This window comes from Chiloscyllium plagiosum, chromosome 2 (assembly GCF_004010195.1).
Source record: "Chiloscyllium plagiosum isolate BGI_BamShark_2017 chromosome 2, ASM401019v2, whole genome shotgun sequence".
NCBI lineage: Eukaryota > Metazoa > Chordata > Chondrichthyes > Orectolobiformes > Hemiscylliidae > Chiloscyllium > Chiloscyllium plagiosum.
Genome location: NC_057711.1, coordinates 29,778,564 through 29,795,136, shown reverse-complemented (window position 1 = coordinate 29,795,136; position 16,573 = coordinate 29,778,564). Strand labels below are relative to the sequence as shown.

General features: G+C 39.9%; 2 protein-coding genes across 6 annotated transcripts in view; one reads left to right on the top strand and one right to left on the bottom strand.

The window, feature by feature from the left end:
* cenph (centromere protein H) overlaps positions 1–11,715 on the bottom strand; it is a 79,197-nt gene extending 67,482 nt beyond the window's left edge. The window contains exon 1 of the mRNA XM_043706588.1: positions 11,534–11,715. Coding sequence (XP_043562523.1) covers positions 11,534–11,622 — 89 coding nt within the window. The 5' untranslated portion in view covers positions 11,623–11,715. The remainder of the gene's footprint in view (positions 1–11,533) is intronic.
* LOC122558213 overlaps positions 1–16,444 on the top strand; it is a 55,007-nt gene extending 38,563 nt beyond the window's left edge. For 4 of the 5 annotated variants that reach the window (XM_043706571.1, XM_043706543.1, XM_043706560.1 and 1 more), the window contains 2 exons: positions 6,844–6,961; positions 13,429–16,444. In XM_043706571.1, coding sequence (XP_043562506.1) covers positions 6,844–6,961; positions 13,429–13,671 — 361 coding nt within the window. In that variant the 3' untranslated portion in view covers positions 13,672–16,444. Of the gene's footprint in view, positions 1–6,843; positions 6,962–12,581; positions 13,407–13,428 lie in introns of those variants that run through there. The other variant, XM_043706575.1, reaches the window with a different exon arrangement.
* The last annotated feature ends 129 nt before the right edge of the window (positions 16,445–16,573 follow it).

The window sequence follows — 16,573 nt, the reverse complement described above, 5'->3', positions numbered from 1 at the left end:
TCCCCCACTCACCTATTGTACTCTATGCTACTTTCTCCCCACCCCCACCCTCCTCTCACTTATCTCTCCACCCTTCAGGCTCTCTGCCTGTATTCCTGATGAAGGGCTTTGCCCGAAATGTCGATTTTACTGCTCCTCGGATGCTGCCTGAATTGCTGTGCTTTTCCAGCACCACTCTAATCTAGACTAATATAGCATGAACAGCCAAGTTTCTGGTATTGAAACTGGCTGTAATGTAATGAAGGGTACGTCGGGTTCCAAGCGATTGATTATGATAGTGGACTCTCTAGTCAGGCATAGACAAATGTTTCTGTGGCCAGTGGCGCAAAATCAGAATGGTGTTGCCTCCCTGGTGCCAGGATCAAGGATATCTTAGGGTGCAGGATGTTTTCAAAGGGGAGAGGGACCAGCAGGAGATCATTGTACACATTGGACTAATGACTTAGGAAGGGAAAAGGATTCTGAAGGGAGAATATAGAAATCTAGGCAGGAATTTAAAAGAGAGGCCCTCAAGGGTAGTAACATCTGGATTGCTCCCAGGACTACAAGCTAGTGAGGGTAGGAATGGGGGAATAGAGCCGATGACTGCATGGCTGAGGAGTTGGTGCAGGGGGGGGAAGGTTCATATTTTTGGATCACTGGAATCTCCTCTGGGATAGAGGTGACCTGTACAAGAAGGACGGATTGCACCTGAATTGGAAGGGGACTAATATACTGGCAGGGAAATTTGCTACAGCTGTTCAGGAGGATTTAAACTAGTAAAGTTGGGGGGAGTGGGCCCATGGAAGTAGTGAGGAAAAAGATCAATCTGAGACTGGTACAGTTGGGAAAATGAGCAAGTCAAACAGTCGGGGCAGGCATGAACAAAGCAGAGAACAAGGTAGGACTGATAAATTGCATTTACTTCAATGCAAGAGGCCTAAAGGGAAGGCAGATGAACTCAGAGCATCGTTAGGAACACGGGACTGGGATATCCTGGCAATTACAGGAGCATGGCTCAGGGATGGTCCAGACTGGTAGCTTCATGTTCCAGGGTACAAATGCAATAGGAAGCATATAAAGGGGGGTAAGAGAGGAGGGGGGAGTGGTGTTTTTGATAAGGGATAGCATTACTTCTGTACTTGGGGAGAATATTCCTGGGAATATATCCAGGGAAGTTATTTGGGTGGAACTGAGAAATAAGAAAGGGATGATCACCTTATTGGGATTGTATTATTGACCCCCTAATAATCAGAGGGAAATTGAGAAACAAATTTGTAAGGAGATCTCAGTTATCTTTAATAGGGTGGTTATAGTAGGGGATTTTAACTTTGCAAACATAGACTGGGACTACCATAGTGTTAAGGGTTTAGATGGAGAGGAATTTGTTAAGTATGTACAAGAAAAGTTTCTGATTCAGTATGTGGATATACCTACTACAGAAGGTGCAAAACTTGACCTATTCTTGGGAAATAAGGCAGGGCAGGTGACTGAAGTGTCAGTGGTGGAACATTTGGGGCCAGCGACCATAATTCTATTAGTTTTAAAATAGTGATGGAAAAGGATAGACTGGATTTAAAAGTTGAAGTTCTAAATCGGAAGAAGGCTAATTTTGATGGTATAAGGCAAGAACTTTAGAAAGCTGATTGGGAGCAGATGTTAGGCGAAAATGCGTACTACAGATGCTGGAGATTAGAGTCAAGATTAGAATAGTGCTGGAAAAGCACAGGTCAGGCAGCATCCAAGGAGCAGGAAAATCGACGTTTTGGGCAAAAGCCCTTCATCAGGAATGAGACTGGGAGTCTCGGGTGGAGCAGATGTTCACAGGTAAAGGGACGGCTGGAAAATGGAAAGCCTTCAAAAATGAGATTGAGAGTCCCAGAGACCGTATATTCCTGTTAGGGCGAAAAGAAAGGCTGGTAGGTGTAGAGAGTGCTGGATGACTAGAGAAATTGTGGTTTTGCTTAAGTAAAAGAAGGAAGCATATGTAAGGTATAGACAGGATAGATCGAGTGAATCCTTAGAGTATAAATGCAGTACGAGTATACTTAAGAGGGAAATCAGGAGGACAAAAAGGGGACATGGGATAGCTTTGGTAAATTGGGTTAAGGAGTATCCAAAGAGATTTTGTAAATACATTTAAGGACAAAAGGGTAACTAGGGAGAGAATAGGGTCCCTTAAAGATCAGCAAGGCAGCATGTGTGTGGAGTTGCAGGAGATGATGGAGATACTAAATGCATCAGTGTTTACTGTGGAGAAGGACATGGAAGATATAGAATGTGGGGAAATAGATGGTGTCATCTTGAAAAATGTCCCTATTACAGAGGAAGAAGTGCTGGAAGCTGGTACAATTACAGCATTTTAAAAGACATCTTGATGGGTATATGAATAGGAAGGATTTAGAGGGGTATGGGGCAAGTGCTGGTAAATGGGACTAGATTAGGTTAGGATATCTGGTCAGCATGGACGAGTTGGACCAAAGGGTCTGTTGTACATCTCTATGACATGCCCTCTAGTCCAGGCAGCATCCTGGTAAATCTCTTCTACATCCTCTTCCACATCCTTTCTATAATGAGGCAACCAGAACTGAATACACTATTCAAAGTGGATAAATCCCCAGGATCCAATCAGGTATATCCTAGAACAATGTGGGAAACACTAGTTTTGTGATTTGCTGGGATCCTTGCTGAGATATTTGTATTGTCAAAAGTCACAGGTGAGTTGCCAGAAGACTGGAGTTTGACTAATGTGATGCAACTATTTAAGAAAGTTGGTAAGGAAACGCCAGGGATCTATAGACCAGTGAGCCTGACATCGATGATGGGCAAGTTGTTGGAGGGAATTCTGAGGGACAGGATGCACATGTATTTGGAAAGGCAAGGATTGATTACAGATAGTCAACATGGGTGTGTGCATGGGAAATTATGTCTTAAAACTTGATTGAGTTTTTTGAAGAAGTAATGAAGAGAATTGATGAGGGCAGAGAAGTAGACATGATCTATATGGACTTTCAGTAAGGCATTTGACAAGGTTCCTCATAGGAGACTGGTTCGCAAGGTTAGAGCTCATGGAATACAGGGAGAACTAGCCATTTAAATATGGAACTGGCTCGAAGGTAGAAGACCAGAGTGGCTTTGTGGAGGGTTGCTTTTCAGACTAGAGGTCTGTGAGCAGTGGTATGCCACAAGGATTGGTGCTGGGTCCACTACTTTTCATCATTTATATAAATGATTTGGGTGTGAATATAGCGGGGTATAGTTATTAAGTTTGCAGATGACCCCAAAATTGGAGGTGGAGTGGACAGCGAAGAAGGTTACCTCAGATTACAATGTGGTCTTGATCTGATGGGCCAATGGGCTGAGGAATGGCAGATAGTTTAATTTACATAAATGCGAGGTGCTGCATTTTGAGAAAGCAAATCAGGGCAGGATTTATACACTTAATGATAAGGTCCTGGGGAGTGTTGCTGAACAAAGAGTGCAGGTTCATCACTCCTTGAAAGTGGAGTGGCAGGTAGATAGGATAGTGAAGAGGGTGTTTGGTATACTTTCCTTTATTGGTCAGCGTATTGAGTACAGGAGTTGGGAGGTCATGTTACGGCTGTACAGGACGTTGGTTAGGCCACTGTTGGAATATTGCATGCAATTCTGGTCTCCTTCCTATCGGAAACTTGAAAGGGTTCAGAAAAGATTTACAAGAATGTTGGCAGAATTGGAGGATTTGAGCTTTAGGGGGAGGCTGAATAGGCTGGGTCTGTTTTACCTGGAGTGTCAGAGGCTAAGAGGTGACCTTATAGAGTTTTATAAAATCATGAGGGGCATGGATTGGCTAAATAGACAAGGTCTTTTCCCAGCAGTGAAATGTTAAAATTGGCTTTATGTGCACTCGAATGAGTGCAGTTGAAACATTTGTAATGTCACCACTTAGGGCACCATCTTAAGTACAGGATACCTAGGTCTAAATACTTTTGTTACAGAATTGCTTGAGTTTTTTTTAAGAAGCCTAGCATAGGACTACAAAGGTGGAATCTGCACAAACAGGACTAAAGGACTCCATAACTTAATTGCATGTGACCTATGCCATATATTATTAAAAGGTACCTAAGCAATGTGCATGATATACTATAGCAATCAATACTAATGTGTTAGGGCATCTTGACAAAGAGGACAGTCCAATGTCATTATAAGACCATAAGAATTAGGAACAGGAGTAGGCTGTTCAACTCCTAAAGCCTGCTTCACCATCCAATAGGATCCTGGCTGATTTACCAATCATTTGCATCCACTTTCCTTCTCTTTCCCCATAACTCTTAATTTCCCTACTGATCAAGATCAGCCTCAATAAGTCCTCCAACAGTCTCTGGCAAGGAGTTCCAGAGACACTCAATCCTCAGAAGAAATTCATCCTCATTAAAATTGGCATCTTTTTTTTTTCAGCGACTACACCCTCTGGTCCCAGACTCCTGTATGAGAAGTATCCTTTCAGCATTTACCCCATCAAGCCCCTTAATCATATGTTTCAATAGATCGTCTCTTTTCTTCTAAACTCCAATGAGTCCCAAACTGTTTTGCCTTAGTCATAAATAATCCCTCCATACTAATGAACATCCTCGTGAACCTTCTCTGAACTGCCTCTAATGAATAAAACAGTTTACAGAGAAATATTGATATGTTAAGTAAGTGAGCAAAATGTTAGCAAACACTGTACTTTGGGAAAATGCCATGTTCATTTTGGAAGGTAGAGAAAGAAAAAGAACAGAATATTATTTAAATGGAGAGGTGTAATGGGAAATTAACAAATTTAACATTTACTGTGAAATCTGAAAGAGAATGTCTTTCTAAATTTAACGCTGTGCTGAGCTTTGTAAACCATACTTTGCTGAGCTTTGCAGCCAGGAGACAGCTTGGCTTTGTTTGAATTCAACTTCACCTTGCGACAGTCGAATTCAGCAAAAGCATAAGAACAGTTATGTCCGCAACCAGGAGATGAGGAAATAAACAACTTGAGTTTTCCCAGTCTTTGCCCTTGAGAGTGTGATAAGAATGGTATAAGAAGAGTATCTGAATTATGCTCCGGTACCCCTTAATGAGGCATCTGGCTGAATGTATTGGATCAATTCTGAAGAATTTGAATAAAGCTCCTTTCTTTGCTCTTGCTATCAGTTGAGTTGAGTCGATTTAATTTCCACGACAAGAGAAACTGCAGTAAGCTGCAACACAAAGGAACTTCAGGGTACCTGTACACACACTAAAAAACTAGCACACAGGTACAGCAGGCAATTCGGAAGGCTGATGGAATGTTGATCCTTATTTAAGGGAATTGGTTTGTAACAGTAAGGAAGTCTCACTATATTCATTCAAGGTGCTGGTGAGATCACATCTGGAATAGACAGTCACTTCGTACAATAAAGATATTGTTTGGATCTTTCTTGTAATCTGCCTTTCCAACTATTTTAGTGCCATCTTCAAATTTGGCTGGACTTCTGGAAGTCTGAATAAAACCCATTACTATTCACTCTGTTCATACTTGCTCGCAAAAATCTAAATTAATCAGATGTGATTTCCCTTTCATGAAACTATTGAGTCTACTTGATTAGATTATGCTTTTCTAAATGTTCTGAATTGTTTAATTGATTCCAATACCTTTCCAGCAATAGTTATCCACATTTTGCTTCCCTGCCTTTTTGAATAAAGGTATCACATTTTCTCATCCTCTGGTACTTCTGCAGAATCCTAGGGTTTTTGGAAAATTACAACCCATGCATCCACTCTTTTTGTCACTACCTCTTTTAGTATTCTAAGGTGCTTTTCAGAGGGTTGTGTGGCTCGATGGGCCAAATGGCCTGCTTCCATACTCTGATTCTATAACTGCTGCTTTTACTGATTATTTTGCCCATATTTTAGATAATGCAGTTGCTGGAAATCTGAAATAAAATCCAAGTGCTGGAGCAATTCTGGCATCTGTGCTGAGAGGCGCACAGTTAACATTTCAAGACTGAACTGATTCTTCCAAATGCTTCTGAAGAAGTCTCATTGGACTTGATGTTAACTCCATTTTTTTTTTCTGTCTACACGGATACACTAGATTTGCTGGGTCTCTTCACTTTGTTTTTTTTTTCGCCTTTAAATCTGGAACATTTTCTCTCTATGCATTCTGTCCATACCCTTCATGATTCAAATCTCTATCATATCTCTCAATCTTCTCTTCAAAGAGACCAGACCCAGCTTGGAGTCTTGCTACATAATGAAATTCCTTATCCCTGAATCTGTATGGACTTGATGGACCAAATGGTCTGCTTCCTCACTGTAGGGGTTCTACAGTCCACTCTTAATCTTTGAGCTATTTTTAAAACCTTTGGATTGTTAGAATTGGGTTCATTGTCACATAAGTGCAATAAAAAGTTGATAAAGTTGATATTTATAAAACCATCTTGGGTAGAAAGGTACCTAGGTATATGATCTTAAGAATAAATTAGAAAAATAAACATTACAGTCCTTGAAGCAGCCTGCATTAGGCCTCACCTCCAGTCTGTGCTGAACTCAACCTGAAGCTGTCTGTTCTCGTCACTGCCACAGATGCACTGCCATATTGGGCTGATTCCCTTGCCCCGCAATGGCTTGACTCCACTGGGCTTGCTCTCTTCCACACTGCACGAACTCTCTCTACGGCAGGTATGTAGATTAAAATAAGAACAAATAAAGGAAAAATGGTAAAAGCAGGCAGAGCAGATGAGCTCCAGACAGATGCCCACATACTGCACTGCTATTCTGCCCCCATCTTGGAATTGAATGTCATGAAACCAATGTAGTCTGTTGACAAAATGTTACTGTCATTATAATAAATGTATTTTCTCTTTTAAATAGGTTGACTCTGCTGGTGGTTACTGCATCCTGGACATTTCTTATGATAAAGCTGCTGGTTGCTGCACACCATCTTGAATGTGAAATTGAAGGAACAGTGTACACTTTGATAGAAGAACTGGTAAGAAACATGATTTATCACGATTTGGAAATGCCAGTGTTGGACTGGGGTGTACAAAGTTAAAAATCACACAACACCAGGTTATAGTCCAACATTTGTAAAGTGATGGAAGTTGTCATCAACAGTGCTATCAACTGGTTTCTGCTCAGCAATAACCTGCTTAGTGACCCCCAGTTTGGATTCTGCCAGGGCTACTATGCTCCTGACCGCATTACAGCCTTGGTTCAAATCTGGACAAAAGAGCTGAATTCCAGAGGTGAGGTGAGAGTGACAGCAATTTTAATCAATGCTGCGTTCGACCGAGTGTGACATCAAGGAGCCCTAGCAAAACTGGAATCAGTGGATTTCGGGGCAAACTCTCTGGTTGTTGGAGTCATCCCTGACACATGGGAGGATGGTTGTGGTTGTTGGAGGTCAGTCCTCTCTGTTCAAGGGCATCTGTGCAAGACTTTCTCAGGGTAGTGTTCTCGACTCAACCATCTTCAGCTGCTTCATCAATAAGGCCAGGAGAGGGGATGTTCGCTGATTGCACAATGTTCATCGCCATTTCGGTGGGCGGCACAGTGGTTAGCACTGCTGCCTCACAACGCCAGAGCCCCGGGTTCAATTCCCGCCTCAGGCGACTGACTGTGTGGAATTTGCACATTCTCACTGTGTCTGCGTGGGTTTTCTCCGGGGGCTCCGGTTTCCTCCCACAATCCAAAAATGTGCAGGTTAGGTGAATTGGCAATGCTAAATTGCCAGTAGTGTTAGGTGTAGGGGTAGATGTAGGGGAATGGGTCTGGGTGGGTGCACTTCGGCGGGTCGGTGTGTACTTGTTGGGCCGAAGAGCCTATTTCCACACTGTAAGTAATCTAATCTAATCTAAGGTTTAATTGGAAGCTTCCAATTAAACCTGTTGGATTATAACCTGGTGTTGTGTGATTTTTAACTTAATGATTTATCACAAGCTTTAATTCATAACTACAACATATAAATTAAGTACTAGCATGATATTATTTGCACTTTTTAATAAATATGAGATCAACAAACATAGTGACCTAATAAAACCCAGAACAAGAAAAGCTTATTAATACCCTTCGAATCTATCCTGATGAATAATTATTAAATCAGGGACTCTATCTGACTTTTTGATCCTCTTTTGAGAACACTTGTATTTACTGAAAGAATACGCTTGACAAATCTTCTGGAACTTTTACATGGTATAACTAGTAGTGTTGATAAGAGCAGTCAGTGGATATGTCTACTTTAAGAAGGCTTTTGATAAGGTCCCGAATAAGAGATTAGCATTTAAACTAAAGCACATGGAACTGGGGATAATGTACTGACATTCATAAAAATTGTTCTGGAGACAGAAAACAAACAGTAGGAATAAATGCTTTCTTCCCTCTTCCCCCACACAGTGACAGGTAGTAACTAGTGGGATACTGCAGGGATCAGTTAACAAAGAAAGTTTCAGCACAGGAACAGGTCCTTTGGCCCTCCAAGCCTGTGCCGTTCCAGATCCTCAATCTAAACCTGTCACCTATTTTCTAAGGATCTGTATCCCTCAGCTCCCTGCCCATTCATTTGTCTATCTAGATACAAAAGCATCATTCAGGTGTGCCTGCCTCTACCACCTCCGCTGGCAATGTGTTCCAGGCACCCACCACCCTCTGCGTAAAGACCTTCCACACATCTCCCTTAAACTTTTCCCCTTTCACCTTGAGCTTGTGATCCCTAGTAATTGAGTTGTCCACTCTGGGAAGAAAGCTTCTTGCTATCCACCTTATCTCTCTCGATCTTGTAGATCTCAATCAGATTCCCACCCCCCACCCTGTCTTTCTAATGGAAATAATCCTAATCCATTCAACCTCTCTTCATAGTAGTGCCCTCTACACCAGGCAACACCCTCTCCAAAAGATCCACATCCTTTCTGGTAATGTTGTGACCAGAACTGTACGCAGTATTCCAAATGTGGCCAGACCAAAGTCTTCTATGACTGTAACATGACCTACCAACTCTTGTACTCAATACCCTGTCCAATGAAGGAAAGCCATATACTGCCTTGACCACTCTATCTAATTGTGTTGCCACCTTCAGGGTACAATGGACTTGAGCACCCACACCTCTCTGTACATTTGTTTTCCCGAGGGCTTTTCCTTTTACCATATAGTTTGCTCTTGAATTGGATCTTGCAAAATGAATCACCTCTCATTTGTCCTGATTGAACCCCATCTGCCATTTCTCCACCCAACCCTCCAATCTATCTGTATTCTGTTGCACTCTCTGTCCCCTTCACTATCTGCTATTCCTCCAATTTTAGTGTCATCTGCAGACTTGCTAATCAGGCCACCTATACCTTCCTCCAGATCATTTATGTATATCGCAAACAGCAGTGGTCCTGGCATGGATCCCCGTAAAACACCACTGGTCACAGTTCTCCATTTTGAGAAACTCCCTTCCACTACTACTGTCTCCTGTTACCCAGCCAGTTCTCTATCCATCTAGTTAGTACACCATGGACCCCGTATGACTTCACTTTCTCTATAAGCCTACCATGGGGAATCTTATCAAACATCTTACTGAAGTCCATGTAAATGAAATCTACCTTCAACCACAGCTATTCACAATGTGTATTAATGATTTAGATGAAAAAACTAAATGTAATATTTCAAGGTTTGATGGATTTGAAGGGATATGGGCCAAGAGCAGGCAGTTGGGGCTAGTTTAGTTTGGGATTATGTTCAGCATGGACTTGTTGGACCGAAGGATCTGTTTCCATGCTATATGTATCTATGACTATAAGCAGTGCTTTTAAATATTTCTAGGTCACTGCATTCTTCATATTTGCTGCTCCTTCTGTAGAAGCATTATTTGATTTCAAGTTGGTGATCTCCATGATTTCAATTCTTGTGCATTTCATATTTAACTGATGTAAATTGCCTGTTTATGCTCAGCAAAGTATCCTTGGAGGAGGCCACAAGAATTACCTTCTGTTTGTTTGTAATAAATAGATTTATTGGAATACCTTTTATAGCTCATGAATCCACATTCTTATCTGGCTTTTCAGATATACACTTCTCTGAATGTGGATTTTGTGAGGGTCCAATATAATTGAGAACCCTATGGTGCGTGTCTCTTCTTGAATCAAAAGTGGTGACATTTTAGAAAATGAAGCTTTTGAATTTTGATAATGGTTCTACATTAAAATAATTTAAGTTTAAGAAAAAGGGTCGACATTGACACCAAAAGATTGAGACAGCAAATAATGACAGCAAACAACAATATGAGAGTAAGCTAAAGCTGGTGACATTAAAGCTGCATACAGACTCGTGCTACAGTGGAAAAAATAGTACAGGAATCAAGTGTGATGCAAGACCAGTACTATTTTTAGATTACTGCAGTGATATTAAAATGAGCTAGGAGTTAAGTTTTGCACAGTAACACCCACTGCCTCACTCTATTTATGCTGCATGGTGCAAAACAGTGTCTTGGAAAAGGGAGAGAAGCACAATTGAAGGATTTAGATTGTACATCTCTGTTCTTATGCCAACCTTTGTTACAGTTTTGGTCACTTGCATCACTATTTCTATAGAACGGAATTAATCTAGAAAATCTAAAGAATATAGTAATGAATCTGAAGTGTTTTGAATGAATCTGAAATTTGCTTTAGTAATATTGCACATTCATGTTTTCTCGCAGTCCAAACAGTGTTGAGAGTCTTGATTTATTATTTGTAACTTACTTTGCCCTGGATCATACTATGAGACTTGACCTGGCTTCCTCTGAAACTCTGAACATAAGTATGCAGGCATCTTATACATTTTCCTTTTTTGCATCTTTATGCCTCTGATTTCTTCAGCTTTCCTCTGCTGAACCTCATGGTGTGCAACCTGTGTGTCTTGTTTGTTCTTCAGTTGAATGACCTAGTGTCTGATCTAATATTCTACTCTTGATTCCACCTCACTTCCAGCCCTGCGAAAACCTGTACCAACTCCCATATTTTTAAAAAAAGCATTCATAGCATGAAGGCATTACTGGTTAAGACAACATTTATTGCCCATATCAGACAGCAGTCAACCACATTGCCATGGGTCTGAAGTCGCATGTAGCCAAAAAGCAAATAAGGGTGACCATTTCCTTCAATAATGGACATTAGTGAATCAAATTTCAAATCTAATGTTGATCTTGCTTTTTGTGCATCATCTTTACAGCTGTAACTTTGTATTCCTCACTCTGTTCAACCACCCTATGATCTTTGTATGTAATGATCTGTCTGTACTGCATGCAAAACAAAACGTTTCACTATATTTAGGTACATGTGATGATAAATTAAATCAAGAATCAGACATGTTTTTCCTGACAATCAATAGTGGTTTCATGGTCATCATTAGACTTTTAATTCCAGATTTTTATTGAATTCAACTTCCAACCATCTGTGGCAGGAATTATCCCAGATCTCCAAAACATTACTTAAGTTTCTAGATTAACAGTCCAGCAATAATGCCATGGGGTCATCACCTTCACTACAATAAAAATTTATTTCTCAAATGTACTGCTCACTAGTTTCTCCCCTTCTCTTTCACTTACCCTTTTTGACTCCAGTTTCCAGCTGCACATATACCCATATCCTGTTCTTTTGTTCTCAAGATCTGGGCAATGCTGATGAAGCTGCTCATTGCAATTGTCAGAAGTCATACGACATCCAGTTATAGTCAAACAGGTTTATTTAAAATCACAAGCTTTTAGAGTGCTACTCCTTCATCAGGTAAAGTGAAGAAAAGCACACCAAGCACTGAATTTATAGGCAGAGAGATTGAAAGATCTTAAAGATGGTGTGAGTGGAATGTCAACAGACTAAATAATTAGTCTCTATAGGTGATTAGTAGTGTCAGATGGTGTGAGTAAAATGTCAACAGTTGACTAGCAAGTGAAGGGATGACCTATAATCCAATTAACTGAGGTAGAGAGGTGATTATATAAAGTTTAAAAATAAGGTGGTGCTGGAGACAAGCCAAATGGGTGGAATAACATGTTAGGTACAAGAATTGAATGTCAAGGGTCTAACTAAAGTAACAAGTAATCCAAAACTCAACAAACTAATTAAGTTAGAGATCATAACAAGTTATCAGGGTAATGGTGTCAAACAGGACAGTAAGGAAGATTTTTACAGATACAGAATAGTATGGCGGGGATTACATATAGTGTATGAGGTTACATATGGTTGAGGCTGTCTTCATGGGTACAGAACTTAGCTCTGTTTTCCTGTATTATCCCTGTAATCCTTGATTTCCCCTACTAATCAACTATACACAAGGACTCAGCCCTTTATAGCTGTCCTTAAGGCATTCTACTCTCAACCCTCAAGAAATTCCTCCTCATTGCAGCTTTGAATTGGTGTCCTTTATTCTGAGACTCTGCCATCTGGTGCTAGATGCACCCATGAGGGGAAGCATTCTCTCCATGTTTACCCTGTCAAGCCCTTAAGAATCCTGTATCTTTCAATAAGATCACCTCTCTTCTTTTAAGCTCCAGTGAGCAGTCTCAATCTGTTTCGCCTTTGCTCATTAGACATCTTAAACATTGAAATGAATCCATTGATTATGCTCAAACAATGATGTTATATTGCTAATTTCAGGATTCTGACACATTGATAAAGACATAGCAATATATATCGAAAACAAGATGTTGCATAATTTGGAGAGCTTGGAGTCACTGGATTTCCCATGGCATCACTACTTTTGAAGTGGGTATAGAAGATGGAAGTGCAATCTATAGAAAGTATTGTGAATTGCTGCGGTGTGTCCTGTGGATCTGTGTGGTGTATTGCATCTGTGCTGTAGACAGTAGATAGTAAGTCCAGTAACAAAGATGCTGACCAAGTGAATTGTTCTGCCCCTTCCCAAGCATCACTATGCCTGACCAAATTTTGAGAGGATCTTGAAAATTAATGTTTGAAGTAAAAATTTAATTGCCAGTTAGGCCTCATTTAATGCCATTTTCTTTGTCTGACAGGCATGATCTTAAGGTTGGGTTTGATGTTTACACCAAAAACTTTGTTTTAGCTTAGAACACCTCTTGAGTTTAGGTTTTTGAATTTGTCGATTATTGTGACAAAAAACTTCGGTCCTTCTGATTAGAATCTAGTCAGAAAAGATGTGACTGACTTTGAGTGTCAGAAGTGTGCTCCTCAATTCTACATAGTTGCGATGGCATTTTGGTGATCTCCAGGTTTTGAGTTCTTTTGTATTTCATATCTAGCTGGTGTAAATGGCCTGTTTATTCTATCAGTGAAGTATCCTTCGGTTACAGTAGGGCCAGATTCAGTGACCTTGTTAGTTTTACAAATCTGAAATATTATGTACCAAAAACCTATAACAAAGCCATTAAATTACCCCATGAAGATCAGCCTTTCTCTGCAAAACTGGGAGTTTTTTTTTGAGGCTGCAATGATGATCACTAATTAACATGTTGTACAATTTCAGGCTGACCTAGCAGTAACTGGTCATGATCTTCGCTGCTACCATGACATTGTTACCTATTGGCAATTTCGATGCCTTCCTCCAACAACTCGTGGAATATTGAAAATCTTTGGAATAATTAAAGTCCATGATATTTCCTTTTACTTCCATTACTATAGCTTGCCAGTGATTACTGCATTGTGCACACCAATTATTAAACTACTACTTGCATTGAAGACCATCTACAGCAGGCCACGAGTCTGCTAAACAGACTGTTGTAATTTTAACTTCCTTCCAAAATCAGATTATGCATCTGTGCAGTGATTCAAGGTTCATGCTATGTCACTTTTTTAAGAATATATGTAATTATTTGATCAAATTTGTATTCTGATTTATTGTGTATCTTTTGTTTTGCCAACGATATTTATTGTAATATTGATGTCAAAGTTTTACTAATTCCACAACCAAAATTTCAAATACTATTTACACTCTAGCTAGTCTGCATAGCTGCTTGTTTAAAATTAATGTGACACTTTTTGATTCTAGACTAGCATTTTGATATGTGTATTGCTGAAAACAGATTTGTTGCTAAAGCTTTTCACTGATGAATAACTGAGTGGAAAGTGAAAATCTTTGCCAATCTATATTTTTCAGCAATATTAAAGTTCTGTACTCCCAAGCAATTTTGGCTTGTATTTACAGCATATTTGTTCAAAGATCTATGAATGCTACTTCAAAGAGGATTGGAACTTTGGACTGATTTTAGCTATAAATAATTTTTGCATTGCAAATTGTATAAGAAGAGAATAGACAATAGGTCACTCAGCCCCTTGAACCTGCCTGTCCATTCTGGTGAATGATGGCTGATCTGTATCCTTGCCTTAATTTTGCTCCATTATGAATTGTGTTCTTCAACTTGATGTGTAAAAAACAAAGCAGTTTGATAATATCATGGCTAATTCTTCTTGTTCTGAAATTCGAGATGATCTTGCTTTAGTTGCTCAAGATAAATGAATTTGTGCTGCCTGGTATGATCCTGCTGTAGGAGAGTTTGCACATTCCAGAAAAATGTCATTGTTATCTTTTTCCGCGCCCCACCCCCCAACTGTGACAAATGTTTACTTGACTACCCATGAAATCTGATGAACAGGAAGCACATGGATTTTTAAAAAATATAACATTAGCAAACCTCAAAGTATTGGTGTGTTGGTTAAATCGAGAATGTGCTGTTTTGTTCATTTTGATGATATACTTACAAATATGACAGCTTTGACGGTAATACTTAAATAGCAATGGTTAAGAAATGTAGTATCATGTCTACATCATGCACGCAAGGCCATACAGACAAGGAAGGTCAAAGGTTCCAATTCCGGAATTGTGCTCAGTTAACTGATCTTCACTACAATTAGGCTGAGGAACCTTGGTGGAGGAGCAGACAAATCAGGTACAGTTTCCAGTCGAGATTGCTAATCAATGATTCTCTATCGTCGTTGTGTGAACATTAGTGCAGAAAAGATTGATTCATTTAGGAAGTTAGATTTTGAATGGCATGCTGAAGATTGGCAAACATTTAGTAGCAGCTATAATAAGACAGTAATGAGAATTCTGAATATTTTGTTTCTAATGTATATAAAATTGTGATGGTGAATATGGAAAAAGCTCACTATGCAAACACATTGACACATCTTCAGTCACTTGTCCTACTATAATATGAAATATTCTGTTAATCATTTTAAATACCCTTATACTTCCAACTTCAAGCTTTCAATTAAATCTGAGAGCACATAATAACAGATGGAAAATTTAAAGTACAACCTATCTAATGATTTGAGTCAAGTCACTTTATGAAAAGCAGGACAAACTAGGTCTAGTCACTTTATGAAAAGCAGGACAAACTAGGTCTACTCTATATCTCTATTGCCTTTTCTAATCTTGCTGCCTTTTTAAAAAAAAAAATCTATATTATTCATTTGATATAAAAGCATTGCACTTATGCAATCCAGCTCTTTTTCTCTTGCCATCTTATTCCTAACATTATTTAGAGTTACTAGATTTTCCAATGAAGGAAAAAGGACTGACTTCCTTTCTATATGGTTTCTACATATCTATTATGGCTTCTAGTTTGGTCCTGTACCTCTCATCCTTGAAGGGCACTAATTGCCATAGGTGATGTATCTCATGTAGCAGTGGACTTGGAGTGTGTAGAGCTGCCCTTCTCTACTGCTCTCTGGGGGAGGAACAGGACTATGGGAAAGTGTAACCATAAACTGGATGTATGGATTCAGAGTCCCTCAGCATTGTGTACATCCAAATGCAGTTTTCTCTTAGCCCTTGTCCAGCCATTTGGTCTCAAATCTAGCTGCTACTAGGTCTTTGAGGGCAGGGTACCCCTTGTCACCAATGACATGGGGAATAAACCTTTGGAGAACCAGCTGTTGTGGAGAGTGTAAGCATTGTGACAGACCAGGATGGCAGAATAAAACCTATTGCAACTGCTGCCTGGGGCTACAAACAAGTTGGATAGTTTGGGAGCAAACATTCTCCCTGTTCAGGAATTTGGATAGATAAAAGGCCATGAATGTGTAGAATTCTTGACTGCAGAGGGCTATAGAGTCTGGGTTGTTAATTCTATTCAAGGTTAAGGCAAACATAGAGTAGACTTGCAAGGGCTGAATGCCTTATTTCTATTCCTATATCTTAGAGCTTTATAATGCCAGGGAGTTCAGTGCTACATGACTGCAGTTGATGGCATATTGTACCTTAGAGACCCTAAGACATAGGAGCATAAGTTGGTCAATGCAGTCTGCTCTGCCATTCAGTTATAGCATTGCTGACCAGATAACCATCACCTACGCTTTCTTGACTTTTTCCCAAACACTTTGATTTCTAGTCAGATTGGGAATATTGTCCCAGTTTCAACAGCATCTTTTAGGTAAAGTATTCCACAGAAGATTCAACACCCTCAGAAATGGAGTTTAATTCAGATAAATGTGAGGTGCTGCATTTTGGGAAAGCAAATCTTAGCAGGACTTATATACTTAATGGTAAGGTCCTAGGGAGTGTTGCTGAACAAAGAAACCTTGGAGTGCAGATTCATAGCTCCTTGAAAGTGGAGTCGCAGGTAGATAGGGTAGCGAAGGCGGCGTTTTGGTATGCTTTTCTTTATTGG